Source organism: Notamacropus eugenii, chromosome 3, assembly GCF_028372415.1.
Source record: "Notamacropus eugenii isolate mMacEug1 chromosome 3, mMacEug1.pri_v2, whole genome shotgun sequence".
Lineage (NCBI taxonomy): Eukaryota > Metazoa > Chordata > Mammalia > Diprotodontia > Macropodidae > Notamacropus > Notamacropus eugenii.
In genome coordinates, this window is record NC_092874.1 from 456156575 (window position 1) to 456180655 (window position 24081).

Genomic DNA, 24081 nt, shown 5'->3' on the forward strand with positions numbered 1-24081 from the left:
TAACAGTTTTCAGGCTGCTAACCATGTGGCAAAAGGCAACCTCTTTGATTGGCTGTAGCCACGGAACCTGGAATTGGAAATCAATTAAAATGGATATTTTCAATGATCCTCTGTTTCTCTCTATTGTTTGGGCTTCTTCATTTGGCTTGATGCTTCATTGAGAGATGATGATAAAAGGGGTAAGACTGTGGACACTCTCCCTACCCGAGGCTGATATCTGACCCTGAGCAAATAGACCTCTGTCTTTTGCCCCATTTAGTCTTTTGTTTTAGATGAAGAAGGTTAATCTAGAGGCTATGACCTTGTAGTTTTGAAATGGCAGGAGAGTGAGGACTTCAGGCATCTCAGGATCTAGGTATCTAGGAATCAATTCCATACCAGGTTTTGTAGTCAGCCCAGAATCAATGCCCTCTGGAGCAGGGACCTTAGGGACTCAGCACAGCCGGTCGCTGAAGTTAAGCTTCATCCACAGGTGGTTATGCTGAATTTGGACATAAACTTGGTGTGATCCATGATATGTAGACACTATGCTAAATCTGAGCCTCCTTTCCCTAGAGACCAAGAAGGTATAGAGAGGAACATGCCCTAAAAGTATGGGGGAGAAGGGAAATATTTGCACATCCCTTCTTGCTATAGCTTTCAAGCAAATACTCCATTTTAAAAGCTAATTGATAATACTTGGTGAAGTACAGCTGGAGTACTCTTCACTGGTGTTTTACAATGGAGTTTAACACATAGAATGAGTGTTAGAACCAATAGGGCTAGAGAAAAGAGAGCCCAGTCCCTCTGAGTACCCCTAGAATCTTGAGGTAGGGATGAAAGAGCAGCCTGGATGAAACAGTGAGCTAAGAGCATCCTAGACATTCATTCATTCACTCATCCAATCAATTATTCATTCCTTGGAAACAAATAGGGCATTGTTCATTTTATTAAGACCCATCATTGGCCATGCTCTGTGTTAGGGATTTAAAGACAAAGGAAATCCTTCAAGACATCAAAGAATTTCTTTTCTCCAGAATGGATACAAGAACCAAGAAAAATATACAAAGTAATATAAAGTAATTTCAAGAGAAACAAAGTACTGATATTAGTGGAGATCAAGGAAGGCCACATCTCGGGGTGCCTGAGCTGTGTCTTGAAGGGTGCTACCAATCCTACATGAAGGACTTTCCCTTTTCCTCCTCCCCCTTTCCCCTCTCCCCTCTCCCTTCCCCCATTTCCTCCTCTTATTTCTCCTTTCCCTTCTCCCTCTCCCTCTTTTCCCTCCTCCTTTCCCCCTTTTGCTCTCCCTTCCCCTCTTTTCCCCTCCTCCCCCTCTTCCCTCTTCCCTCCTCCTCCCTCTCTTCCCTCCTCCCCCTCCTCCTCCTCTTTCTCCTCCCCCCTGCCTCCTCCGGCCCCAGGGGACCAGCCCTAGTCCAGTGGCCCTCCGCCTACTTTCCTGTCTAAGATGGCGTCCCCCATGGCAGCTCAGGCCGGGAAATTTCTGCGGGCAGCGTGGGCGCTCCGACCGTGCCTCCCCTTGGGCCAGTCCCAGGTGAGTGGGGATCGGGCCGGGCCGGGCCGGGCCTCCCCGCGCGGCCCCCGATCCTCCTGCCTCCCTCCTGGGGGGCTGCCCCTGCCCCCCTCCCCGGCTCCTCTGCCCCTCGGCTCCCGCTTCGTTGCACCCCTCCTTTCTGCCCCTCCTCTGGCTGCCGTGGGGTGCACGCAGCACCCCGTTCAGCCCATCCCCACGCCTGGGCGCCCAAGGTCAGATCCGCACTTGGGCTGGCCCGGGAGGGACCTGCTGCCACCCAGGCTGGCGGGACTTGGCAGACACGTGTCCTTAAGTCCGCTGCAGGAGGCACCGGGGGCAAAGCGGTGGAGGAAGGGCAGGTGGTCTCGGGACTGGTTCCCACGCTGGCTTTCTCACTCACTTTCCCTGTAACCTGGGGCTGTCCCCTACTCCCTCCTGGAGTCACTTTCTTCCCTGTAAATGAGGGGGTTCGACTGGACGGGTTGAGAACTCCCCGAAGGCTCTGAATCGATGAGCCTAAGGAAAGATGCTCTGGTCACGGCGGGGAAAAGGATGGGCTTCCAGTCCTGACTCCTTGGGGCTTCAGTCCTGGGTCCCCGTTACTGCCTCAACTTCCCTGATTGGGGGGATCCAGGAAGTTCCGAGAAGCCCGCAGCGGAGGCGCAGAGCCTCTCCGGGTCTGACGTGCTCTTAGTTTCACTTTCCACAGCCACTTAGTTTACAGACTTTAGAATCTTGTGGGGCAAGCAGGAAAGGTTGGCATTTCAGAGTTCACTTATTGGTCGATGAAGGAGGGAAGAAAAGGAAGGTTTTTTTTTTTCTTCCTCGTTATTTTAAACGCAGGACAGTGGGTGACTCAAACGATCAGAGAAATGTCCTTGTCCAGTCTCTCATTGCTAATTAAGGAGGGCAGAATTAGTACTCATGCAATTTTAACCAGGATATGCACATTATGGTTTTTAAGAAAATTAAAAAGTAACTGCTAATGATTTTTGAGGTGCTTTTAGTTTTAGCTAATTATGACATCTGCAAGCACCCTCCCCCCTTGCTGCTTCTTTTCTGTTTTTTTTTTTAATAAATGTAAATTGAAAAAGTGATAATACTTATTACTATAAGGTATGACAGTAAAGTGGGATGCATAAAAAGGATGGAGCTTCTCATCTAATTAAAATTGCTGGTAACTATTGTAATAAAGTAAGAAAAATGCCTTCAGGTGATCAAATCCTATTCATTATTTAATCTTTACAAAAATTAACAACTGCATTTCTAATGGTTAAAATAGATTTGAGTGGGTGATAATAGAAAGGAAAGCCAAGGCATGTGAATATTCTGGAAAGGTGGGGTACAAGAAACGTGCAAAGCTATTGGTGTACTTGCTTATGGGATTGTAAGCTCCATGAGAGCAGGGGTCCCTTTTTTGTTTTCAGTATGTAACCTAACTCGTACTTGAATTTAGGAATTCCTCAATAAAGCTTTGTTCTTTTGAATTGAATTGTGGAGAGTTATTTTCAGCCAAAGTTGGGTAAAGTTTAATGTTGGGAACAAGAGGATTCTACTGTAGTTAAACAAGATTGATCCACTGTCTCTCCATCTCATTACTCTGGTTTATGTCCATCAGGATGATTGATTGTTACCCTATAGACCTAGAAGGAAAGTTGGAAAGAAAGATAAGAAGAATTCTGAATGGAAAGCATGTTGCACAAATTCACTTAAAAGAGTAGTTATTTAATATATCAGTCAATAAGCATTTATTAAGCACCTTGCCATTCAGTCATTTTTCAGTTGTATCTGACTTTTCTTGGCAAAGATGCTAGAATAGTTTGCCATTTCCTTCTCTAACTTATTTTTACAGATGAGGAAACTGAGGCAAACAGGGTTAAGTGACTTGCCCAGTGTCACACAGTGAGGAACTGTCTGAGGCTGCACCTATATTCCAAACACAATATAAAAGAAAAGGACCCATGACTGGGTCCTGTGATCCCAATCAATAAACATTTATTATGTACCTACCATGTATGCATAGGTACTGTTCTAAGCCCTGTTGGTAAAAATGTGAAAAATAAAGAGGGAAAAATCAAAGTGATGAAGTGGAGAAATCAGAGAAGCCCACAGTTAGTGAGACCAGGTGAGAAATGAGATCTCTGAGCTGAGCTCCAGCCTTAAATGGCAGGTGGAAGTTCACAGCTCCAACCTTCAATCAGAGGGATAGCAGGTGATGATGAAGTAGAAAACCAAAGCAGAGGGGATCTTGCAGAATGATGAGGTTTTCCCAATAATGAACTCTTTGAGACATTTAGAGAAGTCCCAGAGTAGTGCAGCCAGGTGAGAAATGATCTGAATGAAGAGCCAGAAAAAAGAAAATGAGACAAAGTGGCCATAGAGGTAGCAGAGGAACTAGGAGAGAACAGTGTCATGAAAATCTGCCAGGAATTGAGTGTCAAGAAAAGGGGGAGCCACGATGTCAGAAACTGAAGAGATGTCAGGAGAATGAGGACTGAGAAAAGGCCACTCAACTTGTCAATTAAAAAAACTCAGTAACTTTGGAAAGAGGAGTTTCAGTTAAACAATGGGGTCAAAAGCTAGACTGCAGGGATCTAAGAAGAGCATGAGAGGAAAGAAAATGGAGGTATCCATGGAGGCATCCACAAAGTTTAACTATGAAAAGGAGAAGAGAAGCAGTATTGTGATTGAGCATGCTCAAGGAATCTGTTTGTCTCTGCTCCAGCGTCTGAGTAGTCCCAGCTCTTGCTAGATTGTCCTTTTATCCCCAGTATTGCTAAAATGTGGAAATAAGGGACACAATTAAGTGTGGGAAAGGAAGGCAAAATATTTCTTTGTAGTAGGGCAAAGGGGTGTAAGTAGAGTTAGTTACTGGAATAACTGAACTAGGTTCAAGTCTCACCTCTGAGACATACTGACTGTAAGACTTGCCAGAGTTTCTAACCTCTTGGTGGTAGCTATCATTACTATTGTAGGGCAGGGATGTGCCTCATGGGACAATCTGAATCTCATCTTTCTACTGGCATGACAACTCTTGACTAGCCTTATCTTAAAGCTTTCTGTGGGAAAGGATTTCCCAACAAACTGTATTCTTTCACAACTTTTATTTTTAGCAAATTCTTTATAAACATTCTGGGATCATAAATTTTAGGCTTGAAGAGGCCTTACTGGTCCTTTTATCCAAACCCTTTATTTCAGTGAAAATAGGAACTGAGACCAGAGAAGTGATTTGCCCAAAGTCACAGGAGTAATAAGGTCAAATCTGAACCCAAATCTCCCATTTCTGGTATAGTACTCTGTAAATCTTGTTTAACACCATCTTCCTTTCTCTTCTTTCTTCAGTGCTTTATGATTCCTTCACAGAATCTGAGTCTGGAGGGACTCCAACTGGAGGTTGTTTAGTGCACCTAATAACTGAACATGAATTTGTTTCAGCATCTACAAAGAGTAGTCAGTCCTACAGACTTTGCTTGAAGACCAGATGAAGGGGAATCCATTCATTCCTACTTTAGGGTGGTCTGTTCTACTTTAAGCTATCTCTCTGATACTTGATTTCCCACAGTCCTCTTCTCTAGGCTGAATGAATGGAATCCCTTCAACCTCTGCTTCTGATGGCTTTCTGTAAATCAGAATACTCCTACTATCCCTACATCACAATGTAGTCGTTTGCTCCCAGCAGAACAGCTAACTTCTATCCTGAGAAAGGTTACCAGAAGGCCCATTCAGTGCTGTCCTACACCCATTGTCTCCCACACCAAATAAGTGACTCCCTGGGGAGAACTAGGTTAAGAGGACTATTTTCTGGAGTTAGAATCCTATCGTATGCTTGAGTTGGCAATGAGTTGGCTAACTGTACTCTACATTCATTAGCAATATTTTTAAACCCAGTCTGGTTGCTCATTCATTTTTTCTATCCTATGTCTCATTAAATTCAATTCAGTAAAGACTTAACTAGGGCTTCCTAGGATCCTGGCACTGTAATAGGGAGAAAAGGATACAATTATAAATATGGAACCTAGCCCTGTCCTCATACATTCTACCCACACAGTATATACCAACATGAGTAAATACAAAATATTTGGGAGGAGACAGGGCTAACAACTGGTACAAAGGATTTGTGCTGGAGATACACAGGGCCTGGCACACAGTAAACCCTTTGTTTGTTGAGTTGCCAACTGGGATTTGAGTTGAACTGGGACAGTAGAGGGGAATTCCAAGAGACTGAGGTGAGAGGAAGATCATGGCCAACACAGGAATAACCATCTTTTCAAAGCATAAGAGTAAGACATGGCACTAATTTTCTACTTTGTAAAGTGTGGAGCCCCTTCATTTCTACAATGTATTGTATATATGTTAAATACTTTTGGATGTGTCAGTATCATCAGTGTGGGTAACCCCCACCCCTTAACAATGCATTTGCAGTACCTGCTCTGCTTTTCTTTCCATCTTCATCTTCTCTAAGGCCTTCCATAAGTCTTCCACATGGGCCCAATCCAGTAGAATGCAGGCCTTCTCTTGCTACATACGTACAGTGGCATTTTGTATTCTGTAATGTGTCCAGTTCTTTATTCAGTAAAGATTCATGAAACGATAGTGAGAAAAATAAATATATAAAAGACAACAGGTTAAACCTTTGCCCCTTGATGTTGTCGACTTTCAAACTGCTGACTCTCCCTTAATTTTCACCCTCTTTTAGAGGAGGGGGAGGAGGAGAGGGAGGATGGATGCTTGCCTTATAGTATTGAAGGACCAAAGGTTATGTGCGAGTTCTTATCAGCTAAATGAGGTTACACAAACTGCATTGTAATGTTGCAGCCTCTTCACAGGTTTCTTGCCCAGATGAATAAATACTTTTTCCCCTTTTTAAATGAAGTGTAACAGCAATTTCAGCTATTTGAGCAGGCGATTCATCGGCCATGATTTAGGAGGAAAACTGTTGACCTTTTGTGTCTGAGACCTGATGTGATATTCTCTCATTGGGAGCTCCTGGATGGAGGGGTAGGGAGGGCAGAGAACACCTGTGTCTTCTGTCTTTGTATCTACCTCAGTCACACAAACTCCCTGTATTTTGCATGTAGTAGGTATTTAATAAAGTGCATGCTGAGTATATGATTATAGAATTAAGAGAAAGGCAGATTTTCATTTAATTGAAAAAAAAATTCCTAATAATTGAAATTACCCTTGTAGCTAGTAAATTCTTAATCACTGGAGGGTTTCAGGCAGCGATGAGCGTGTCTGCAAGGGTATTATGGAAGGTATTTTCAGTCACATGGGGGTGGTGGGTTGGATGCAATGATTTATCAACTGTATGTATGACTGTCCAAGTTACCCTGACTCTCTAGGTCTCAGTTCCTGCATTTGTAGAATGAGGTTGGATTGTATTCCTTCAAGGATCCTTCATGGGATCCTTCATGGGATCCTTCATGTGCAGCACAGTTCTTGGTATATAGTGGGTACTTAATAAATTTTTGTTGACTGATTGACCCCCTGAAATTATTTCCCAAAAGGATATCAAAGCGAGGTTCATTTTATTAATATCATTTTATTAACATATATATACATGTATACATACATATGCATACATATATACACACATATACATGTATACATATCTCTATCTCTATATACACCAACTGACCTACATCATCTCTATCTCTGGCAATTATCTCTCTGTCTGATGTATCTACCTCTTTCTCTTTCTATCTCTAATAGTAATACCAACTGACATTTATGTAATGACTATTACATGGCAGGCACTGTGCTAAGGCCTTACAATTATTATCTCATTTGATGCCCACAGCAATCCTGTGGGGCAGGTAGGCTTATTATCCCCATTTTACAGATGAGGAAATTGAGGCAGATGGAGTAGTGAGCCTGGAGTCTAGAAGACCCGATTTCAAATCTGCCCTCAGGTCTTCTGGACTTTAGACCCACCACTCTATCTAGTGGGCCATCCAGCCCTCTCTGTCTCTGTCTCTGTCTCTGTCTCTCTCTGTGTCTGTCTGTCTCTGACTCTGTCTCAGTCTCTGTCTATTTCTACCTTCACCTCTATCTTTATTTTGTCTCTTGTATGTGCATAGTTATCTACATGTAGCATGCATTGGAATGTGAACTCCTTAAAGGCAGGGACCATGACTTTTGCCTTTCTTTGTATCACTAGGCCTTAGCACAGTGCCTGGCACATAGCATGTATTCATCAAATTCTTGTTGATGATTGATGGAGTCAAGGTTTCTTGCTTCTAAATATTTCATTTTATGATTCTTCTACCTTGGACTTCCCTTCCGGCTCTTAAGTTCCATGATTCCAATACTGAATCTGTAATCTTGGCAACTCCTAATTAAATAGTGCTTAAGGTTTGCAAAATGGTTTTAATTCCCTATACCTAAGTCCTGTGTAACTGGCTATTGAAAGAAAACATGGACAATCCTGGTTTACTGTCCACATTCATCAGGTTCATTGAATAATTATGTGTAGCAGCTACATGGCACATTGGAAAGAGTATAGGCCTGGAGTCCAGAAGACCTGAGTTTGAATTCTGTTTCTGACACATACTTTGTTAGTGACCCTGAGCAAGTCACTTTATCTCTCTTAGTCTCAGTTTTCTCATCTGTAAAATGAGAAGAATAAAGGTGAGGAAACAGACATTTTTTGAAGTACCTTCTGTGTACCAAGCATTGTACTGAGCACTTTACAAATATTGTCTTATTTAATCCTCACAACAATCCTGTGAAGGAGATACTAACATCTCCATTTTTATAGTTGATGATACTGAAGCCGACCTTGGTTAAGTGACTTGCCCAGCATCGCGCAGCTAGTAAATGTCAAGCAGGATTTGAACTCGATTCCTTCTGACTCCAGGCCTACTGCTTCTTCATCATCTAGTTGTATCTACCTCCCAGAATTGTTGTGAAGAGCAAATTATATAACATATGTAAGGGGCTTTGCAAACCTAAAATGCTATATAAATGCTTTATTACGTGATGAAGGAGAAACCCCAAAAGACAGAGCTTCTGGGTAACTGGTGATCAGTTTATTAATTGGGCTAACCCTGGGGTGGAGAACTTGTAGCCTTGAGGCCACATATGGTCTTCTAGGTCCTCAAATGTGGCCCTTTGACTAAATCCAAATTTCACAGAACAAATCCCCTTAATAAAAGAAATTGTTATGTAAAACTTGGACTCAGTCAAAAGGCCATACCCAAAGACCTAGAAAGCCACATGTGGCTGAGGCTGCAGGTTCCCTACCCCAAGCTAGCAAATAATCAATAAATTGATGGTTGTAGTTTTCTCTCAGGAAACTAAAGACAAAACCAAGGAGAGGCTGAAAGCTTTAATATACTTTTTGGAAAAGGGGAGGCCCCTGACAAGTGAAAATCAACCCTAATTGGTGGAAATTTAATGAGAAAATGGGTTAGAAGTCTTTGGCTCCTCCGACTGAGAATGTGGCTTGATTGTGACCGCCAGTAATCTGGCCAAGGGAATCCATCTTGATTCACTTTGGTTGATTTTCTCTTTCGTGAGCTGCATCACCCTAAAATCAAATGGGGAATTAGAAGGATAGGTATTCATTTCTTGGGCAGGAATTTACCCAGACTGGATTCTGTTTACACTCTAAACAAAAGTAAGGTCTTCTAGTTGGGTCCTACACAAAATCAAAGAGCATGTTCCACCAGGGTTAGAGCGATCCCATCAATCAGTCATGCCTTTCAGAGACTGATTGACCTTCTACAGGGTCTGAGCCCCAAATGAGAAAATAAAAGGAGGCAAGCCTCGATCCTAATTTAGTAATAGGTGGTTAGTATAATGGCAAAATGCTAATTTTTTCATTATTGTTTTTGTTATTGTTATTTTGTTATTATTTCAGTTACTGTGTTATATGGCTTGGTTTAGGGACATAGATGAAAGGGACTATGAGAGATCAGATCATCCTAGAATTTTAATCCAGTTTGCATGTCCTGCACCCCATTTGACAGTTGAGTAAAGCCCATGCACCCCTTCTCAGAATGATGTTTTTAAAATACGTAACATAAAATATATAGGATTACAAAGGAAACAGATTATACTGAAATAAAGATGCATTTTTCCCCATACAAATTCACAGATACTCTTGAAATCTATTTATGGATTCTTAGACCTCAGGTTTAAAAACCTGTGCTCTAGTCTGATCCTATTTTTTTTTTCAGAGAAGGGTAAATAACTTGACCATCACACAGATAGCAGTAGCAGAAAAATAAACAAACAAAAAAACCTCTGATACCATAATATAGTCTTCTTTCCACCATTACTCTATCATCTCTTTGCCTGTGATGAAAAGTTGGTCATGATCATCTAGGGCAATATTCATGATCTTCATGGGTAAAGAAACATCCTCTTTGAGATTCAGCTGTTAAAGAAATAAAATATTTCTAAGATTTGGTAGGAATCTCAATAATCTCAACCCTCTGTGTTTTATTCTTTGGTCTGTTGTCTATGTCCTGACTGGGTGCTAGATTCCAGTTGCTCTGAAATATGTTATGTATACATGTCTTACATGTCCATTTCCCTAGTGAAACTAAAGCCTTCTTATTGGGATGCCACAATTCCACTCATAGAATACTGAAAATTTATACTGAATTTCTTCACAAATTTCATTGTCTTTTTGCTGATATACACAGTGGATGTCAATATCTCAGAAGTTACTATGTATCTAAGAAGTAAAGATAATAGCTCATTTCTCAATGATACTTGGAGAAGGAACCTAAGGTTATAGCAACAAAGAGAACCAAATGGCAAACACTGGAGGCCAACTGAAACCATTGCGATGTCATGGTGCTGAAAATGCAGAATTTCTTCTTTTCAGCATGAACTTTGAAAGATAATCATGAACAAACCGGTTCTATGGTATTTGAGAAAAAAATGTTCTTTATGCTTCTATGAGCTTGCTGAGAAAGTATCAACTTTTGCCCCCTCCAAGGAATAACACTAATAGACCCACTAATGGGCATTATTTAATAAATTGTCGTGAATGCTTAGGTCATTTACAAGGTCAGATTTCTTTTTTTTGTTTGTTTCGTAAAACTGAATTTTTTTTTCTTTTTCCTAAAATATATGAGATGATTTTTCAAAGTGCTGGAGTCTTGAAGCCTATGGCATCAGAATGAAATTTCTTATAGATCCTAGCAATCAGCTTGGCTGGGGAATAGTTTAGCAAAATTCAGAGAAGTTCCTCTTTAGGTTGGCTACTGGGTAATGAATTGCTTAACCGCAGCAAATCTCAGACTCAGCAAGCGTTTATTAAGTGCTCAGTATGTGCCAGGTATATTGTTAAGAGCTAGAGGACACAGGAGAAGGGCCAACAGATGGGGCAAATTGGAGGTAATAGCAGAAGGAAGGAAATAGCCTTGAGAAGGATTGCAAAAGACTTCCTCCAGAAGTTTGGCTTTGAGCTGAGACTTGAAGGAAAGCAGGGAAGCCAGAGGCAAAGAGACAGAGTGTTTTGGGCATGAGGGGCAGCCATGAAAAGGCATGGAGTAGGGGGTGGGATACCCGGGGCCAGGAACACCAAGAAGGCTCATGTCATTCAGTCATGGAGTATGAGGAGAGCAGTAAAATGTAAAATGACTGGAAAGATAGGAAGATGCCAGGTTATTAAAAGCCAAACAGAATAATTTCTATTTCATCCTGGAGATAATAGGGTCTATCTACCAAGTCACTGAGTGGCGGATAACTGGCATCAGAGTGTTCATGCTCATAAAACTGTAAATTCCTCCCTTGCTAGGACCTGCCAGTACTTGTCCTCCACTGACAAAGCCTTTCAGAACCCAGGATTCCTTTCATGCCATCATAAGGCTTTGGAGTAGGGCTTTAGAGAAGTTAATACTATCACCTGATGAAATAGAAATGCTTCTCCATTGATCATGATGATGATGAAGATGATGATGATGATAAAGCTCCCTTAGGGTTTGTAAAATCCTTGACACATTACCTCATTTGATCCTCACAATAACAGACTAAGGTAGGTGATTCCATGAGCCTTGTTTTATGGATAAACAAACTGAGGCTGTGAACATTAAGTGATGGTGTCTGAGAAAAGATTTGAACTCTTTTCCTGACACCAAGTGAGGTCCTGTACCCATTGCTCCACCTGACTGATTTATTTCTTTGATCCATCGTACCCTATGCCATATAACTGAGTAGCCTCTGACTAGGATGCTTTTACTGGGCACAAAAGTCTGTTTCTCCATTCTTCACATTAACATGCCACCCCTGCCCCAGTCCATCATCACCCTAACCCTAAATGCTTTTTATGCCTTCTTCTCTTTGATTTGGAACCCCGTGCCATCCTTTTCTTCCCTCTCCCTTCATTTCAGAAGCTACTGTCCTCTGCCCAAACAGGGTACTCTCTTTGCCTTTAGTCATGGTTAATTCAGCAGCACTGTTAATAAGTAACCTCCAATGTGAAAGATCCGGGGAGCACTGGATTTGTCCAGCATTCACACACTAGCTTGGCAATGACCCATTCCTGGCCACCTTTGAGTATTCTGAGCAGCTTCAAGTCACACAATCGAGGCCCCCTCACTTTCCAGACCCCTTCCAATAACTTATGGCTTCCCTCTCTACCTCTCTCCTATCAGATGATACAGATTGCAGTTATCCCTTTCACATTCATTGTGTTGATGGCCATTGGCACACCTTCGGTTTCCCTTGATACTCATTCCAAAGGGAGATTCTTGAAGCCAGGGCTGTGTGATTCTTTGTCTTTGTTTCCCTAGCACCTAGCACCATTCTTGACACATAATAGGCACTTACAAATGCCAGTTGGTTTTTAGATTGAATGGGGAGGGGTCCAAAGCCTTTATTCCTCAAAATTGTCTCTTTGTGTTTCTCCCACCCCAAGAAGCTAGCCCTACTACTTTGAGGAAAGTAGCTAGGAGAGATTGAGGCTTAGAGGAAATAAGAAGATTATATGTGAATTTGAGAGGTGAGAAAGGGAGGAGGGACAAGTTCCATGGGATGGCCATCTTCAGAAGTAGTTACCAGAATAAAAGTCCTGAAAAGAAGCCCCTTGGTAACTCTTCTCCACTGCCAACACTCCTGGATCTGCAGACTGGCTTTCCCTAGGTATTGTCAGGGCTTTTCTATGTATCACAGGCAAGCTTATATGTCCATTTCCTTAGTGAAACCAATGCCTTCTGATTGGGATGCCACAGATGCTGTTAGGTTTCTGGATTTTGAAAGGTTTATTCAGGTCACCCACCCACATTGGAAAAGGGAGTGCAAGACTCATCTTAACAAAATAGTAACTAATAAGCAACTCAGAACAATCTTTAAAAAATGAAATCCTTAAATTGCTTTCACTTCAGGAAGGAAGCTATTAGTGGTGAGCACTTCTTTATGGAGCATTCACACAGAGATATTCTGATTTGAAAATCATTAAAATGGATAAATCTAATGAACTGAAAAAAGAAATAAACTTTAAAATTGTATTTGTACCTTTAAAATAAATAATAAATGTAGCTTCCCTCCCTGAAAGAAAATGTAGCATTAGGCTATTTTTTTATAAATAGAATGAAACTTGGCATCAGATCTAAAATTTTGAAAGAAATTATATTCCCTTATCGCTAAAAATATACAGTACATTTAACAGCCACTTTGTGAATACTGCTTCTTGGATTAGAATTTTAGGGTGTTTCTTAACCATTCTAGAATTAATTTTGTGTTGATTAATAATTTATTAAGCTTTATTATTTAAACTAATATTTGGAGGTATATATTTAAGGGAATGTCTTTTCTCTTTAAAAAAATAGCTGTTACTTATGTGTGCAATATAACCAGTATTTATTAAATTCCAGCTGTATGCAAAGTACTGTACTAAGCATTGGGGGAAAGGGGACAAAACAAAACATGACACTTGATCCCAAAGAACTTACATTCTATTGGGTATGGGAGGGACACAACAGGAGAAGCATACTCAGAGACATTTGTGGAATGAGAGAACACTTAACTGTTGGGTGAAGTGGGGGATCAGTTTAGTCTTCTTGTAGGAGATGGCACATGAGCTGAGCCTTGAAAGAAGCTATACAGGATTCTAAGTACTAAACAGCATTTCACTGTTATTTTTTATGTGTTTGGTCTGAAGGTATCCCCAAGGATGCCTTGTTTGGCTGTTCCTTTTATTGCTTTTCCGTACAAAGTGGATAGTGAGCTGGCTTTGGAACCAGAAAGACCTGGGTTCAAAATCCCACCCCTACCCTCAGTACACCCCACTGACCGTGTGATCCTGGGCAAATCATTAACCACTTAGTGTCCCAGGAAACTTTCCTACTTCCTTCCTTCCTTTCTTTCTTTCTTTCTTTCTTTCTTTCTTTCTTTCTTTCTTTCTTTCTTTCTTTCTTTCTTTCTTTCTTTCTTTCTTTCTCTTTCCTTCCTTCCTTCCTTCCTTCCTTCCTTCCTTCCTTCCTTCCTTCCTTCCTTCCTTCCTTCCTTCCTTCTTTCCTTCTTTCTCTTTCTTTCTTCCTTTCTTCTCTCCCTATTTCTCCTCTTTTTCTCTTTCCCTTCTTTCCTTCCTCCCTCCATCCCTCCCTTTCTCTGTGTCTCTGTCTCTGTGTCAGTCTGTCTCTCTGTCTGTTTCTGTCTGTCTCTGTCTGTCTGTCTCTATTTATTTGTGTCTGTCTGTCTTGCTCTCTCTCTCTCTCTCCCTCCTTTCCTCCCTCTCTCTCTCTCTCTTTCTATCTCTCTCTCTCTCTCTCTCTCTCTCTCTCTCTCTCTCTCTCTCTCTCTCTCTCTCTCTCTCCCTCTCTTCCTCTCTCTCTCCCCATACCAATGTGGTGAGTAGACCTGGATTCAAATTCTTTCTGAGAACTTCTGCTTGTGTGACTTTGGGTTTCTTGATTACTCTTTCCTGCCCCCAGACAAACCTGTGACCTGATAAGTTGTACAGCAGATGCCAGTTTACATCAATGGTAGGAGTTTCTTCCTCTGGCAGTCTCTATACCACTAAAATCTTATGTCTTATAAAACACACAGACATGTGCATGTGTGCGCGTGCACGCGCACACACACACACACACACACACACACACACACACACACACACACACACACACACTCCTACACTAGTCCCCAAGATAAATATGACTTGGTCCCTGTTGTAGAAGTGCTTCTACGGGTCTTGCTCAGAACTCTGAATTTATAAAAGACAATAGGGGCTTGCCATTCTTTTCCCATGTATGCCAGGAGTGTGTACCCACCCCTACCTCCTGCTGCCCACAGAACAACCTTCTCTGTAAGGCCCTGCTGAGCTGCCTTTCATCATGCACAATGCCCTCCTCCCTTCTATCCTTCCATCCTACCGTCCTCATGGTACCTTGTTCTTTTTATTATAAACCCTCCAAACAATCTTCCTCCCATGTTCTTTATTGTTCATTTATAATCAATCCTTGATTACATGCTGATTATTCCTAAATCTCAACTTTATACTCCCAGAGAAAAACAGCTCCATATTATAATTCTGATTAGAAATCAGCAGAATTCAACAATGGGTTGTATTTTTTTCAGAAGGTTTGGAACTCAGTATTAACATTTTACTTTCTGATTTAACCTTTGACATGCTTTCTCAATTAAAACTGTACAAAGACAAAAGGTTAACTACAAAGCAACCAGACTGCTTAATGAAATAAAACAGACGTTCTACAAGTTCCCCAAAGGTATGGAATTTCCCAAGAAGTAGCTGTCTTGGAACTTTTTCAAGGCAGCATGGTGTATGGGGAGGAACGCTGGCTTTGGACTCAGAGGGCCTGGATTGCATTCTCAACTCTGAAGAGAACCAAGCTTTTGTCCTTAGATAACTCAGTTCCCTGGACCTCCATTTCTATAACTGCAAAATGAACATTTGGACTATATCACTTCTGGCAGACGTGTGTGTGAATAATGTATATATATGAATGTGTATAAGTATACACACGTGCATATATGTGTATATATACATACACCTCAATTTTTGAGGTCGTTTCTCATTCTAGACCTAGTAGTAATAGCTAGCATAACATAGTACTTTCAGGTTGGCAAAGTGCTTTGCTGATATTATTTCATGTAATCCTTACAACAACCCTGTGAGGCATTCTGTTCTTATCCCCATTTGACAGATGAGATATTTGAGGTGGAAAGGGGTCAAGCATTTTGCCCAGGGTCACACAGCTTTTAAATGTCTGAGGCAGGATTAGAATTCAGGTCTTTCTTATCCAGAGTCCATAACTAGCCACTGCATCATACAGATGAGGAAATAAAACATGATTTGAGCAGGGAGAGACCTTTAAGAACTGGGTAGGGGGTGTTAGTAAAGTTCATTGAAGGGGGTGGCATCTGAAGTGAATCTTGACAGAAAGTGGGGGTTCTCAGTGGTGAAGATGAAGAGGTCATGCATTCAAGGTGGGGGGAGATAGGATACTCAGTAAAGTGTCCAGGATGCAGGAGGTCCTTAATAAATGCTTGTTTATTGGATTTGGAAGCACAACTTATATATTAATTCAACTGAAACATAGAATGTCTGAGTATAATCAATATGTATAATAACTAGACTATCTATCTTAATGAAAGATAGTTTGGTGTGGCAGAGAGTTAGTTAGCAGCTCTCGGAGCCAGAATGATCTGGGATCAAATCTTCCTTCTGACAAATTTTAGATAAGGAATTTAGGCAAGTTACTGAACCTCATAGTGCCCTTGGGCAGATCTCCAGTTCAGAGAAGGTGCTGACCTGAACTGGGAGAGGGCACTTTTCTGATCTGGTATTTCCTATATATTGGGAAACTCTCCTCCTGACCCTAGTCCCAGTCTCTTTCATGGGGGTAGGGATGAGAGTCATGGAATGAGATAATGGAGTGGGACAGGACTTTGTTTAACTGAAGTGCTAAATAATGTGAGAAGGTAGCGTGGGCATTAGGGAACCATGTCGAAAGGAGCCTACCTGTCAGGAAAGATGCAAAGTCTGTCCTTTGTGGGATGTGATCATTTCCCAAATGGATCTCTGCAGTGAACCTTTTGGATCCATAGAACTTCATTTTCCACCTCACTGGGTTTCTTTATTTTGCTTTGTTTTTTTGAGGTAATTGGGGTAAAGTGACACCCAGGATCACGCAGCTTATAAGTGTCTAAGACCAGATTTGAACTCAGGCCTTCCTGACTTCAGGACCAGTGCTCTATCCAGGGCACCACCTAACTGCCCCCCTCCCTGGGTTTCTTATGCCAAGACTGAAAGCCTATGGCATGAAAAATCCCTTCACAAGTAGCCTAATTCATATCCTTTCTGCCTTCTGTGAGTGTCCCAGCTATTTAGTGATGGACGGTGGGAGGAGAAGAAAACTATACATAATGTGAGCACATACACCAATTATACATAGGTGTATCCATACACATATGTGCACAAATATGTTTGTGTATGTATATTTATATGCATGTATCTATATATGTATGTATATGATATATGCCTGTAATCTCTCTCTCCTCCCCTCTCTCCATCCATCTCCCTCCTCCTCCTTCCCTCTGTTTTCAGGCCAGTGATTTTATTGGTATAATGCAGAGCAGCCCTAGCACTTGACTTTAATAGTCTCAGGGCACACACACACACACACACACACACACACACACACACACACACACACTCACTCACTCATACATTCACATGGACACATACACACACTATCTTAATGCAGTTAAACACATCTTTAATATCAAACAAAATAAAAGGGTTGAACTTAATGTCTTTTAAATCTTTATATTCTCAAGACCCAATTCTGTAGGCCTAGTGTCCAGTCCCTGAAATAGCATGTGTGTGTATGTGCGTCTCCATGTGTTCCCACAATGGTAAGAAGGGGCTTACATCTCTTATCTTAGCTGTTTTGTGCTTCTGTCTTGACCACTTCCTTTGTGGTGACCTGCTTCCTTAGTCGCTTTCTCCAACTTGTTGGAAAACTCTCTTCTAAACTGATTTAAAGACTGGGAGAGCCCCACTTTGAAGTGCAGTTACTTTGACCTGCATGTCTGTGTGTGCTTGGCTAGGCTAGTGTTCACTCACAGAGTCTTTGGAGTGTGCCTGGAGAGTTCATCCATCCTCAGGTATCGGTTTGGGGAGCAGTAATGTAAGCAGGATCTTGGGGAATTCACTGCTTTTCTTGTGGCTTTGAGAAAATGGAGGGGTTGGAAGAGACCTCAAAAAATCCTTTCAGCTCTACAGTATTGCAGCAGAGGGCAGGGTTTGCTATCCAAGGACCTGAGCTTGAATTCCAGTTTTTCTGCTTACTGCCTGTGTTACCCTAGGGATGTCATTTTAATGCTTTTGACCTCAGTTCCTCCTCTGCAAAGTGCTGGGCTATTGAATCTCCAGACATCTCTTTTAACTTAAGTTTAAGAACTATGATCCTGTGGAAATCTACAAATAATTACTGTCTTCAGCAAATGCATTTGTTGGTGAATGAAAGCACTCCAGCACTCTGTCAGTAACATTTATTAAGTGCCTAATGTATGCCAGGCAAAGTACTAAAAGGTGAGGATGCAAAGAGAGGCAAAAGACAGCCCAACTTGCCTTGGAGGAGCTTGCAATGTAATAAGGGAGAACATCACACAAAGGGAAGCTGAAAAGCTGGGGTTGGGGGGAGTGGGCCATGAGGGAAAGGTCTGGAGGACAGGGGATTGCAGCCAGATGGAAAATGAAGAGATGACCCACCAATGTGACCTCCTTAAATAGGGGATCTGGGGGAAGGTTTCTACTTTCCACCAACCTAGTAGTTGGTGGTTGTCAAGATTACACTAACTGCTGACATGTTGGTCGACTTGTTGATTAGAAAAAAAAGAAAAAATTCTTGGTGGGTTTGCTTTTCTCATGGGAACCTCTAATCTCTTCTGTAGTGAACCTGCTTGAAGTTGTTTATCAGAGAGCACCCTGACCCACTCCACTATTCCATGAGGAGCCTCAGGCATGCTCACATCATTCTAGCACTCAGTTCCTAAACTGGTTTCCTCTCTGCCTCCATATCATAAACCTCGTTCCCCACCATGCTTACCTCTTGAACTTATATACCTCCAAATTCCTCCCAATCCAGGGAATCGAGGCTACATTTTATGTCAGGGACAGCTCACTTCAAATTCTACTTCAGACGTTTACTAGGTAGATGACCTTAGGCAAATTACTTCCTATTTCTATGCCTCAACTTGCTCATCTGTAAAATGGTACCAATGGTAATACTAGTACCAATTCATAGGTAATTGTGAAAATTAAAAGAGATCGTGTATGTAAAGTGCTTTGTGTAAAACAGGGCACTAAGACTTTTGGTTGCACTGTATAGACTTTATTATTAGCACAGTAGTGCTTAATCTGATGTCTGATATTAGACAGCTAGGTAGATAGATAGATAACGATTTTAATATAATTGTTTTTCTTTGCAATCCTATGTATTTTGTTTCATGCTTTTTAAAACATTTCTCTGAGAAAGGGGTTCATGGCTTCACCAGACTACCAAAGGGAGCCTTCTCTTACTATTGGATAATTTTCTTCCTCTTCCAGTTATCATGTCTGCACTCATCTGTTTATATCTTGTGTCCTCTAAATAGAAAATAAGCTTGTGGTAGGGTGGGGTTATTTTTTTATATCTTCATTGTGTCCTCAACAGCTGGCATAGTTGGCACTTAGCACATATTTGGCACTTGTTTGTTGAATTAAATTGACTTGGATCTTAGTGCCAGTGGGCAGCTAGAGTAGAAATTAGCACCGATTTTTAGATCAATTACCAGTTTACAGAGTTAGAATACAATAACATTCTCTTGACCCTAAAATTATAGTGAGCCAAAGAATGCTGAGTTTTGAGTCAGATGACCTGAGTTCAAATTTTAACAGCCTCTGTGACTTTGACCTCTCTGAGATGGAGTTTTCTCATCTGTAAAGGGGGGAGGGCCCGCAAGAGGCCTAGATGATCTCCATGGCCTTTTCCAGTCAGAATCTCTAATCGGAAGTGTCTATGGCTCAGAAGGCACTGGGGAATCTTGCTATGTCCTTTGATTGCTAAAGGATCACCAGTTCCATACTCTTCTGTGTTATGCAGAAGTCTGGGGTAGTAAAAAGTCCTGCTTAATAGGATACTGTGCAACAGCATTTGCTGCATTTGATTAATGAGTAACTTAAAAGTACTCAGGACTTGTTTGGCTCCCCCGAATTGCATTATGGTAAATGGAGAGAATAATTTGTATTTCTGGTTTTAATGAAAATGGCTGTGGATAAATGATAAAAACTGTAATTGCAAGAATCATATAGATATCGCTTCTCCTCTTGAACACATGGAAAACCAATGATTTCATTCTTTCCCTTAGGAGTTACTTAAGTCTGTGAGATCCAGAAGAGATTAAAATAGGGAAGCCAAGGTGGGAGGAGGGGGGAGCAGTGAGTTGAAAATTACCAGCTGTTTCTATGTTTGGTCAGGGACTTGGTGATCCACCTGGAGAGGGCCTTTCTTGAGCTGGCTTGGTTTTCTTTTTATTAGTTCATCTCTGGGTGCAATAGGATAAATTGCCCTGTACATGGCTATATAAAAATAAGCGGAGGCACTAAAGGAGTATCGTTGTTGGTTCTGACGGGATGGTTACTACACACAGCTCCTGATGTTATTCAGCCTAGTACTTTTCTCTCCTCTCTTACCTTTGAATGTGGTGTTCAGTAAATGTGTCTGGTTTGGTTCTTGTGTTCTTACTGTGTCTAGTTGCAGTTTTCACAAAAGTTACCCCCTGCCCCTTGCCCAATTCTTCTCACCCTTTGTGAACTGATACAAAGTGAAATAAACAGAATCAGGAGAAAAATATGCATTGGACCTAGAATGACATAAATAAAAAGGGCACTAAAGGGAAACTTGATGCTGAATAACTGTAATGATCAACCAGAGAAAATATAGGAAAATAATTCATTTGGTAGAGCAGTGGGTGACTATGGGTATGGAATGCCGTATACGCTGGCAGATGGAGTCAGTGTGTCATTTGAGATTGCCTAGCTGTTTTTCTGTATATGGGGAGGTCTCAGTGCGTAATTGGTTGGGTGAGATATTTAGAAATGCTCGTCATGTAAAAATTAAAGGCATCAATAAAATTATGATTATTAGCTTCACTTAATAAGGTGCATTGTTTTGGGGACAGATAAATGGGAAAAGATTAAGACTTTTCTCTCTCTTCAAAAGTACTCTATTTGGGGGAGCTGAAACCTCACTCTTCCTAGTAAACATATGACCTGATTTCTCTTACACTGGCGTCATCTTGCTATGCTGTGCCAAGATGCCCTATGCGTCTGGCTTTTGTATCTTGAGTCTGTTCTGGTTTCTATTAAGCATCTCAAAATAGGTTGTCTTGCAGTTTGACAGGTGGTAATTGGCTTTACACCAAGGCTCTGGAAGGCACTTGAGAGGGGGAAGGTCTTTCAATGGATGGCTACAGAAGATTTTTGTCATGTTTCCAGTGCACACAGTTACAGACACAAAATCTATGACATGAAGCATGGGGAAGAAGATATAGGACTGTATAGCATATGTCTAGAGATGAGGAATATAGATACTGGTACCAAATAAATCAGGAGGATTACATTTAAAACTTATTTGGTCTGACTGGTTTTCATTTTTGGCCAGCCAGTTTGTTTCCAAACACATTCCTTAATTAAAACTTTAAGAAAACTGTTCAAAATATTTACAGGCTCAATGATTCTATTTAGCTCCAAAGGACCTTAGAATGTTGTCCCCCCCCGCTTTTTTTCATATATGAGTAAAATGAGGTGATGTTCCCTTCCCAAGGTCATATAGTCAATAGCATTTGTCCTGAAGAATTGGCCATTTTTTTCCACTACAAGAAGCTATCTCAGGTTACTAACCAGTTAAATGAGGAGGTCAAACTTGAATATGATCTCTAAAGTCCCTTTTAGCTTTAAAATTTTATGTTTCAGTGAAATACTGCCCTGAATTATTGACTTCAGTCATTCAAATGATAAAAGGATATTGTTTTTTCTTCCTCTCATTTCATCCAAAAGTCCACTGTGAACATGTTTTTGCAAGTCTCCATAAACCCTGTCCATTGCTTCCTTATCTCAGTTCCTGGTTTTTTGAAGCTCAAAGGTATATTGGCTCCAGCTTATGTCTAGCCACACTCCTAAAGGCTATCTTTAAGGCGCTGGTTTGTCTGTAAGGCTATCCCTTGATCAAAAGCATGTCCCCATGAGAAAAAAAAAGATTTTATACTCTTTAGGTTAGATCTAGATTCTAGAAGTTACAAGTTTGGAAATGAGTCCTGGCTTTGCAATGAGAAGCAAATAACTTTTGTGTCATGGCTGTGGGTAGGCTGCTAGATCAAACACAATCATAGCTTTAGAATTGGAAATGATTGTAGAACATACCTAGCGTAGTAAGAGCAGGTATCTACAGATGAAAGGGACCTTAGAAGCCATTTAAGCCAAATTCATTTTACAGAGAGGGAAACTGAACCCCAGAGAGGTGAAGTGTCTTGTCTTAGGTCACACAAGTAGGAAATAGGGAGATGAATCTTAGAAAGGCGAAGGGACTTGTCCATGGTTATACGCCTAGAGAGTGAGCCATACAGCTTCTTTGGGGCAAAGGAAAGGGAATAAACATTTACTATATCAGTTATGTACTAGACATTGTACTAAACACTTTACAGCTCTTATTTCATTTAATTCTCATGATAATCCTGGGAGATAGGTGCTGTTATTATCCCTATTTTACAGATGAGGAAACTGAGGTAGAAAGAAGCTAAGTGACATGTTTGAGATCACATAGCTAGTAAGTATCTGAGGCTGAATTTGAACTCAGGTCTTCCTGCCTCTAGGCACAGCACTCTTGTCCACTGATTCCCTTGAATGCTACCTTTATAGGTTAGGATGATTATACAACCTCAAAAATACATGGTGACAGGCTTCACTCAGATTCTGAATAGCAATATTTGTTTTACCCATTTAGCCAATAAATTGGCCTTCCCACTCAGTGCTTAAAATTCCCCAGCACTTGAAGGACTCCCCACTGCAATTTCTCTGAAACAGACTGTTCTTTGGTATTTTAAAATGTACCACTGAGATCTGTGCAGGATAACGTGAAACCAAGTGGTTGTTAATTTTTCGTTGAAACTTAGAGAATAACTGTTTTCTCTCAGTTGGTTTCAAAATGAGGCCTCTTCAGAAATCCAATTAGAGGTAGTTCATATAGTCTTTGTTAAAATTCACATGTCTGAATTTTGCTTGTTGGATATCCCGTTAGTAAATTTCATTTAAATTTGAATTGATATAAACCATGTCACCACAGGTAATAGGCACTCAGGAAGTCTTAATGCTAGTGATAAATCTGTTTTTACCTCTTTGTTCCTCCTGCAGAGCTTTGCTTTACATCGTAGAATTAGAGATTAAAACTTGAAAGGACCTTGTAGACCATCTTGTCCAATCAAAGAATCAGATAGAAGAGACAACTAAGTCTGGAATAGTGAGTCAAGATGACAAGGCCGCACTACTGCTCAGTGGCAGAACCAGGGTTGGCACTCAGGTTTCCTGATTTCTAGAGATTGAATATTCCCAGCTGGCAGGTAGCAAGTGATTGTTTTTCTCCTTTATGAGCTGGATTACACTAAACTCCAGTGGAGAGGTACAAGGACATGAGTTCATTGTGTTGGGGCAGGAATTTACTTAGATTAGATTCTGTTTGCACTCTAAAAAAAAGTAAGATCTCCTAGTTCCATGGGGTCTTGTCCAAGATGGAAGAATTTATACCCCAAGGATTAGGGCAATCCCTCTATCAGTCATACCATTCAAAGACTGGCTTACTGGCCTACAGGGATTGGTCCCCGAATGATGAAATAAAAAAAAAACTAGAAAAAGTTGGATCCCAATTTATTAGTTGATTATTAATGTAATAGAAAATAAAAATTTCTCTCATATGGTGCAAATATAGTCTTGATAAAAAAAAAACAGGGAGAGACAAAACAGAGAAAGAAAACTATAAACCAATATTCCAATGCATATTGTTGCAAAAATTTTAAATAAAGTATTCACTGGAAGACTATAGGAATATATCAGGAAGATTATACACTGTTCCAGGATGAATTTATACAAGAAATGAAGTCCTAGCACAATATTAGGAAAAAAATCTAAAGATAGTTGACCATATTAATAACAAAAACAACAAAATATGATTGTCAATAGATATAACAAGCCTTTTGACAAAAAAGAAAATCCATTATTGTTAAAAGAATATTTTAAATCACAGGGACAAATGAAACTTTCCCTTAAAAAGCATAAATAGCATCTATCTAAATCCAACGGCATTGTCTGTAATTCAGATGGACTAGAGGCCTGTCCTTTAAGATTAGGGGTAAAGCAAGGATGTTTATTGTCACCATTACTATTCAATACAGAACAGTATTGAGAATTTTAGTTATGACAATAACACAAGAAAAAAAAGTGAGGCTTTTATCAAAGGCAAAGGGGAAACAGCATTATCACTTTTTTGCAGATGTCAAGATATTTCACTTAGAGAACCCTATGAAGTCAATTAAAAACTAATTGAAACAATTAA

At 40.7% G+C, this 24081-nt stretch overlaps 1 protein-coding gene and 1 long non-coding RNA gene across 2 annotated transcripts in view; one reads left to right on the forward strand and one right to left on the reverse strand.

The window, feature by feature from the left end:
- The first annotated feature begins 1214 nt into the window (after window positions 1-1214).
- Window positions 1215-24081, forward strand: part of SUCLG2 (succinate-CoA ligase GDP-forming subunit beta) — a 319621-nt gene continuing 296754 nt past the window's right edge. The window contains exon 1 of the mRNA XM_072598723.1: window positions 1215-1534. Coding sequence (XP_072454824.1) covers window positions 1448-1534 — 87 coding nt within the window. The 5' untranslated portion in view covers window positions 1215-1447. The remainder of the gene's footprint in view (window positions 1535-24081) is intronic.
- Window positions 4685-6159, reverse strand: LOC140497596 (uncharacterized). The gene is made up of 2 exons (XR_011964741.1): window positions 5939-6159; window positions 4685-4927 (listed from the first exon to the last, which is right to left on the reverse strand). It is a non-coding gene; the product is annotated as an uncharacterized lncRNA (long non-coding RNA).